The 9113-nt window shown below is 33.4% G+C and overlaps 1 protein-coding gene across 1 annotated transcript; it reads right to left on the bottom strand.

Annotated features, from left to right (window-relative positions):
- Positions 1–1928: 1928 nt before the first annotated feature.
- LOC117108657 (E3 ubiquitin-protein ligase TRIM71-like) lies at positions 1929–7213 on the bottom strand. Its single transcript, XM_033250752.1, has 3 exons — positions 7152–7213; positions 4730–4913; positions 1929–3319 (listed from the first exon to the last, which is right to left on the bottom strand). The coding sequence occupies exons 1-3, from the start codon at positions 7161–7163 to the stop codon at positions 1929–1931; spliced, it is 1587 nt and encodes a 528-aa protein (XP_033106643.1). The 5' UTR covers positions 7164–7213.
- Positions 7214–9113: the final 1900 nt, after the last annotated feature.

Genomic DNA, 9113 nt, shown 5'->3' with positions numbered 1-9113 from the left:
TCTAACATCTAAAACAACCATTGAATGCAGCAAGATGCACTTCGTCCTACAAGGAATACCATCAACACTGATCACAGACAATGGGGGACAGTGGGATAGCTGAGGATTTGCTGAATTCACGAAGACATCGGAGTTTAACCATGCTACCAGCTCTCCCTATCACAGTCAGAGTAAAGGAAAAGCAGAGGCAGCAGTAAAGATTGCCAAGAAATCCTTCTACAACCACATTTAAGTTTGGAGTCTCAGAACACATTAAGAAAAGGAAACATCAATCAAAACTAGAGTATGACATAGTGCAACAAAGCTACCAGAACTTGTCATTGGGAAAACAGTCCGACCAGGCCAGAAAACAACAACCAGAAATGGCAGACAGCAACGTGCATGAAAAAAGTAGGACCTCATTCTTAATTGGTAGAAACCACAAATGGCAAAGTTTATCGTCGCAACAGAAATTTTCTACGCACAACCCCAGAATCAACAATAGAGTGGATTTATTCAGTGTCAACAACACCAAGGATAGCCCACGAAAGTCTAGAAGACTTATTTCCAGTGGGGTACTTCTGGTGGTGATTGGGCAGTACACCGGGAGACAATCTCCTACTCTTTTCTGAAGAGTACTGTGTTCTTTAACGTGCACATGGGCCATCAATGCACACAGGACCAACGGCTTAAACGTCTCATCCGAAAGAAGGTGCGCTATTATAACTTGTATCTCAGCCCTCCAGCTCAATTACAAGGAGAGGCAACGATGGGAATTGAACCGGGGACCTACATATCTCCACGGTTCAACGCACACCCAGTGGCTACCACCAGATTAGCCAACTGAGCTAAACTGCTCTCTTAATGGACATCCTGCAGTAGCAAAAAAACCAAACGGGACAGGTGACAAGATCACAGCATACCAACAACAACCATCTACTGAAACACAAACTAAGTTTCAGCATCAACCATACTGACTCGTTTCATAGAAGTTCTAGCAGGGATTTTCTCCCTTGTTCTTTTTCTTGTTAATGTTAATGTTAAAAAAAAAAAGTAAGTAAACAAAATAAATAAATAAGATAAAAAATGATATACAGTACATGACTTATTAATAGGTATCATCAGGATCATAAAAACAAAGGGTGTTGCAATGTGAAATCCATGATACTCAAGAAAATAATGGAAACTCGCATATAGAGCTGTAATTAATCTCATAAATAGGAAAGTCATAATAACGAATTAATAAAAAAAAAAAAAAATTAACAAAAAAGGGAGATGTTGTATAACATACATAACTTAGTCCCTCATGTCAGATCCTGCCGCCGTGTGGTGCTATTTAGCGTTGAGAATAAATCCATTGTTCTAGCAGTTGCAGTCTGGTTTCCATGTCGTTTATTATATTTGTTATTATGACAAACAGAAACCATAACACTTCCTCCTATCCAAAAAAAGCTCATCTCTGTTGGTTTAATAAAACAATGATTAAATTTTTCATAAGTTGAGAATTAAAGAGTAACCTTTGTTTTTATCATTTCTTCTAATAATATCGTATTACTGAATTGGTGGGGGTCTTCCAACAGGTCTTCCAACATTTCTGGTCAGTCACCGAAAAAAGAAAAATCATGCCTTACTACGATGAAAGTAATTTTATAATCTGATATAAAATTAATTCTTAAATTCATTCTGAACAATTCTATACTAGGCATATAGGCTTAGCCTCGGTTGATCTAGGTCAGGTTGTGCCCTTGTTAATTGTGTTGCAGCTAAAGAAATACACTCCAAGGAACATTTCTTCGGCATCCAGGCACAGTATTGATTCTATGCCAATTAACCGTTATTTGCGATGCCAACAAAGATTGTTTGTTTTTTGTGGGCCCAGTTTGAACTGCCTCAATGATCTGATCATAGAAAGAATCGTCCTAAAGAACGGTTCTTTCTCAAAACATACCTTAAAAGAGATCATCATACTCTGTGACTTTTACATTAAATGGAGATCCAGTGATGTGTGCAGAACCAGCAGTTATATTCATTCTCCAATTACCTAGCACATCGCAATCTCCTTTTATTTTGTACTTTCCATTTCCCTGATATCGTACCTCAGTTGCCAATTCTTCACCTGATGTGTTTATTAAAGTTGCAGCTAAGTTGCATGCACCACTCTCTGTCTCACTTGATGATACTATTACTTCAAATGGAAGTTCCTGTGAGATATGAATAATGTCTCCATGTTTTTTTCCCTGCACTGTGTACATCATGCTTTCAACAGTTGTGATTTTACCAATGCCCTCTGTATTCATCAACTCATCCAAGTGTGTAGATGGGATCAAATCTGGTCTAAAATTCCTTATATGAAAAAGCTTATCAAAATCAGTTCCCAAGATCCTGTCTCTGACACCATCAATAGTTGCCTTATGGGATCTAAGAGATTCTCTTTCTTCTGGTTTGTTCATAATCGAATTGAGAGAGGTCATCAAATCATTAATTTGATTCAGCTCTGCATCAATATCTTTAATTTTACTGTCAATGTTTTTCTGCTTTTCTTTATATATATTCTCAAGGGTTGAAATTAGTTCTTGGCTCTTCTCTTGAACTTTCTTGATAATTTTGATTTCTAGGATTTCAATAGCTGTTCTGCATAAATTTAGTTGTGTATCAAATACTGGTCTATCTTTAGCTATAAATTCTAGTTTTTGTTTTAATACATTTTGAATTTTAGATGCTAACTTGATAGCATCAGTGGCATCTTTGTTAAACTCACCTACTGCAGTCGACATTGAAATCACTTTGTGTTGTTGTTGATTACAGTGAAGAATATGTTCACATTTCTCACATGCTGATTTGTTGCAAGTGGTGCAGTAAAATGCCAGTGTTATATTGCAGTGAGCTGAGCACTTTGTTTGTTTGTCTGAGCTGCCATCTTGTTCCTTTTTGTCTAGTGTGTAAAGTGGATGATCTTTAGTGGAAGGTAGTATCTTGTGTTGTTTGATACAATTACCTCCACATAAATATAGTTGACATGTTGAGCAGTGGTATGCTGGTTGATTGTCACAGAAAGAGCAGTTAGTTGGTTTTCGCTCCTCAGTTTTCGTGACATACTCTAGTAGTTGACTTATCATTGTATTTGAAGCCAGCTTTTTTAGGTCTTCTTTTATTAAATCATGTTCTTGTTTACAAGTTGGACATTTCATCTTACCATGAGTTTCCACCCATTTTTGGATACAGTGTAGACAATAGGTGTGCATGCAATTCAGTGTCTTTGGTTGGTGAAACCTGTTGAGGCAGATGGCACACTCAAGATCTTTTTTATCCATAAACTGTAATGCCTTGGATACAGACATACCTGTAAAAACAGTTTAGTTACTTTTTATATTTTGCTTTCAAAAAGTTTATATAAACCTCAGAATATAAAATAGAACTTTCTTCATATAATATCAACTTTAAAAATGTAATGATAATTTATTAACATTTATTTAACTTTATGGCAGAAATTTAATCAAATCAATTTTTTTTCCATTGCCTACAATAGATTATTTTATACCTTAAGACATGCAATATGAAATGCCTTGAAGGCAGATGGAATTTTTCATCAAGTGATGTTTAGACATGTAACGGTACAACTGATTGGCTACCGCACATTCAAGAACCTTGAATAGAAACGAGAGTTTGCTCAGGGGGATAGATCTCATAGTTTAACATTTGGTCAGAGCAAGGCAATTCAGCAAAAGGACGCACATCTTGGGACATCAAAGGATATAACTCTGGCATCGACATTCTATGTGCCTCACGCCCCTACAAGCTGATTGTCTCAAAAACCGTAGCAACCAAACCATAATTGTTAGTTGTCATGATGATCGCATGTCATGCAGTGATTTACAAAGGCCTAAATGATATTACACTAGCATTAGACTGAAATTATATTATTATTATTATTATTTCAACATTAACTTTACCATGGTGTATTGTCGTTCATGAGACTCACTTCACAGAACAAATAAATACATTTTCTGTATCTACTCATATGTTTGTTTTGTGCACCTTAGTCCAAGATTGTCAAAATGACAGTTTCATGTTATATAAGAACATGAAATTTTATAAAAATCGTAAATTTTCAATGGCTATAACTTTTTGTTGGTCAATTTTCAAGAACCAAGTTGTAGTTTATAGAAGCATTTAACAAGCTTGTGGTCAAAAGAAATCAGATGTAATGTCAGACATTGCGAAGTACCCAAAATTAATATAATAGTAACTAACACCACAAAACATATGGGACGGTTCGTATGGCACGCGTGGACTAATAATTGACGGCTGTAAACTCGCAACTAGGTATCGGATTGTCGATGCCACAGTAAAGATCAAAGGACTGTACGCACACGCGCGCTATTTTCGAGAGCCGAGATGTGCGTCCTTTTGTTTACTTGCCTTGGTCAAAGTTTGACGACGGGATGTATAAGATGTTGATACAACTCCTTCTTTCTTTACATTTCAAAATAGATGTTATATAGGATGTACAGTAGAACAGAATCCAGTGATTTTGAAGAAGCCACGATGGGCAAATCCTGGCACCACCCCTGGTAGACTGTCAATTTTACATACCCATTAGCACAAAATAATTCATAAATTGAAAAATCGGTATAATGGACTAGATCTACAGTATTTCGATTCTGTTAAAGTTCCCAATGAAAGTTGGTACACATACACTCACGCATCAACAGTAGTTTACTGTTTGTCTAAGTATATAGCTAAGGCTTACCTTTATCAAATTTTCCAAATGTAACTTTGCATGATGTCGAGGGCTCTGTGACGTCTAACTTTGGCTGCATTGGGGCTTCCTCAAGTCGCGGTCTTCTGTTGGTCACAGGTTGTAATTCAGTTGCTGATCTTTTCTGTGACTCTTGTATTTTTGGTGGCATAGTAATTTTTTTATTTAAGGGCATCTAAAAAATAGCATAAATTAAATTTTGTTTGTATCAAGCATGATGATTGTATGTTTACTACAAGAAGATGGTTCAAGTATTTCACTGATAAATTCCAAAAACTACCTTACATAGAGACAAAATAGTTGTACTCATCGCAACAATCAACGTCATCTGCCTTTATTTTTTGTTGGAAATTTGAGTCATAATTTGCATTTTTTTCATGTTTAGGAATGTCTAAATTCAGTTTATTGAATTCTAGCAATTTATAATTCTTTCTAACATACTGTAAGTTTAAAAAAAGGATTGTTTTTTTTGTTTTTTTGTTTTTTTTGTTTTTGTTTTTGTAAAAATAGGATTCCCAGGTAGAAGCCCACCCCCAAAAATTGGCCAAATTTTATGTTCAAGGGCACGGGCTTATACAATGATAGTATGACAATTTAACAAATCCTATATTCTCACTTGAATCAGTTACTCACTTTGATGTATTAGGCAGTACTGTACTATAGTACTGTAAGTAAAGGTGTACTATAGTACTGTATGTGGCTGCTGTAATGGCTTGATGCCAATAAGTTAATGTAAATATAAATAGCGCCACCAATAGGGTGCCACACCTTATCCTGTAACTTAAGTACACTTGTACTGTGGAGGTAACTTCACTTACTGAGTTCTTATTAAACTGTATACAACTGAAAGCTTAAGTGTTACTCTGTGTCTTATTGAACAGTATTTGGTATCTGACCATCACAGCTGCCTTAACTCAGTTGAATAAGGACGTTTTGTGACGACCTTATTAACAGAATGAAATTTGAATAAATGTTGTGATAAACATTTTCAAGAGAGTAATTAATTTAATTCTCTCCCTCCTTCCAAAAAGAGTACATGATAAAATGATGATTATTAAGATCATCATTTTTAAATTGTCATAGGAGTGCATATTCCCAAGCTTATTTAATCATTGTACTCTCTCATAAAAATGAAATATCGTGGTATTTTATCTGATTTTGAATCCAACATTGTTGATCTTTTAATGCATCTCTTTGATTCTATGGTAGCTCCTATTTTACTATATGGGTCAGAGATTTGGGGTGCTTGGGAAAACCAAATGTATGAAACAACGCATACCAAGTTTAATGTAAATATAAATAGCGCCACCATTAGGGTGCCACACCTTATTCTGTAACTTAAGTACACTTGTACTGTGGAGGTAACTTCACTTACTGAGTTCTTATTAAACTGTATACAACTGAAAGCTTAAGTGTTACTCTGTGTCTTATTGAACAGTATTTGGTATCTGACCATCACAGCTGCCTTAACTCAGTTGAATAAGGAGGATTTAATAATAGAGGAGAATTGTAAAGGCACAGAAACGTTGAATATTGGTTGAAAATCATGAGAATGGAAATCAATTGTTTACCTTATAAGTCTTATAAAATGTTGAAACGGTTTGATGATGACACAAAGAATTGGGTATGTCAAGTACATACAATTCTAAATACTGTACACATGCTTTAATTTGTGTGGCTGAGAGAGTAGAGGATTTATCACTTTTTATACATATTTTTGAACAGTGCAAGGTCTCAGGTGTCAGGATTATTTAAATCTAACGAGGTTTTATTGCATAGAAACATATTTGAGCAACATATCTATTTTTAAGTTTAGAAGATGTGTTAATATTAGAACAAGATCTAGCTGTCTTAATGCTAATTCTTTTAGCAAGGTAGATTCACATAAAGCTTTGTAAACTATTCACTTAACTGTGTTGAAAATGAATTCCACTTTGTGTTACACTTGTCCAGTTTATAGTGATCTTCATGAGATTTATTTGGGAAATATTACTATATAATCCCACACAGCAGAAATATATAATTTTGTTCTGTAGCATAAAAATATGTGTGTGTTTTTTTTTTCTATGGGCCTGTGTGGCCTACAGAAATAAAAGAAGACATTGTGTCCAAATGAAAAAAAAATAATGGATGACTATTTAACATCAAAATTTAGTGCAAGTGTTCCTTGTTTTAATACAAATTAAAAAACATATGAAATCATGTGATAAAACCAGGGTAAACCTCATTGGTCTTAAGCCTTGTGTGCCCTTGAAACCATACACAGATGCCTACTTTTTATAAATTATTGGTCCCAGCCTGACATATAAATTCAGTTAGCGTAAATCATTTTCAGTTCCTGTATTATCAGTATTATAAAAATGTCAATGAATACTCTAAACTTAAAAATGATAAATATACAAAACTGAAATACCTGGAAGGACATTTCTTGACACAGTAAATGAAGTTCATACACTGAAATGTTGTAGAGAACTGTATGACACACCTTAAATATCGGTAGTGGAATTTCCCTATTATGATGAACTCTTCTTATAGCTAAGGTTATGAATAAACATCACTGCCAAACTCAAATCCTGACCTAAAAAAGCTTGCCAATGATTGTGAACAACAACAAAAAAATCCTCTAGTATTCAACATTTCTGATTTTTTATTGTATTTTAATACAAAATTATAAACCATATATACAGTATATGTGGCATTGAGAACAATAAAAAAAGATTCCTAATACGTTTTATTCAGTCAGTGTAGTTGCAATTTTTTTGACTGACATCAAATTTCTATTCACAAATTTCTCCCAAAGAGGGCTTCATCAGGTGTAGTGTTTAGGGGCATTGTTAGTTATGAATATATAATTTTAGTTTGTCTACTGACCTTAAATACAATTATTTATCATGTTTCATTGGTTATATTTATGAAGATGTACTATATCTGATAGTAATATGACATTATTTCAAAAACAATTTGTACATTTGAATGGTTTTACTTATTTTTATTTTTTTATAGTTGTTAAATTATTGTTTTTGTATTATTAAATCCTTATTTGTTTTATATATTAACATTAAACATTTTATATTATACTGTACTTTAATTGATAATTGATTGGCTTTTATTACTTTTATTAATTTTTTCAATGGGGAGTTAATGTTTTTTTGTGCAGGTTTTTCATAATGAATTCCTGTATAATTGTTAGCTTACAACGTCTTTCTCATATGCCCCTCCCCCGATATAATTCGAATAGGTTCATTTGATGATCTGAGGTGACAAATTATCAAATATTACATTTTAAGCTTTAAGAATCATTTGCTGAATTCGGTATGCATTTTTGTTTCAAATTGATAAACCTTCTGATAGGCACAAAAGGCTAATTCTGCATGATTTTCCAAACAAGATTTGCTTTTCTTTTAACTTTAAAAACATAGGTCGATTAACTCTGGTGTGAACGCTTAGTGCATTTTACAAAATTAGCTTTATTGTTATATACACCTCATGCTGATTGGTGAAAAATACAGCACTGTGCATCTTTTTTTTAATAAAATTTTCCATTAAAATTCACTGGAACTGCATTTTGGCTGTTGGCAGAATGTGTCTCATATGTTTATTGGCCTTTCCCAAGCCATTGTTTATGTTATGATTTTTTTTTTCTTGCATATCCTTTTTCTTATCGTTTTAGGATGGGGTGTTGCAGAGTTTTTTTTCCACTCGTTCGATTTTTACCAAACTTAGCATATGCTTTTTATCGTTGGGCTATGAGTTTTCTTACTCTCTTAGTCAGCCAGGGGCGATCAGTGTTTCTAATTTTCAAACTTTCTGTCGGAAAATTGGCATTATAAGCATTTTGTAGAGTAGTAGTTAGCTCTTCAGTTTTCCTATTAGTATCAGTAAGGTCGTAAATACTATTCCATAAATGGTCTGATTTTGAGGACAACATGATCATTTTTCGGTTTGGAATTACTTACCAAGTGAGCTTAGAAACTGCAGGAATATTTCGGCACTTAAAAAAGCATTAAATACAAATTACCTTGATAAGTATAAACAAAATTTCTTAAGATGTTTACCTACCTTAAATTGTCATATAAAAAATTCTCATTTAAAAAACAATATTTAAGCAATAGATAGATCAACTTATTTATCATTGTTTTTTTTCTGTTTATTATGCTTTTTATATTATTTTACATATATGTATATGTGTGCATATTTGTGTGTGATGCATGTATGTATGTGTGTATTGTATATACGTGTGTAATGTGCATTTATGTATATATGTAGTATGTATCTGTGTGTGATTGTATATATATATATATATATATATATATATATATATGTATTTATGTGTATATGTATGTGTATATATATATATGTTTGTATGTGTGTGTAT

This window comes from Anneissia japonica, unplaced genomic scaffold (genome assembly GCF_011630105.1).
Source record: "Anneissia japonica isolate Jap-2015-1 unplaced genomic scaffold, ASM1163010v1 scaffold1587_len1432017_cov164, whole genome shotgun sequence".
Lineage (NCBI taxonomy): Eukaryota > Metazoa > Echinodermata > Crinoidea > Comatulida > Comatulidae > Anneissia > Anneissia japonica.
The sequence above is the reverse complement of the archived record's forward strand: the minus strand, read 5'-3'. Positions and strand labels throughout refer to the sequence as shown.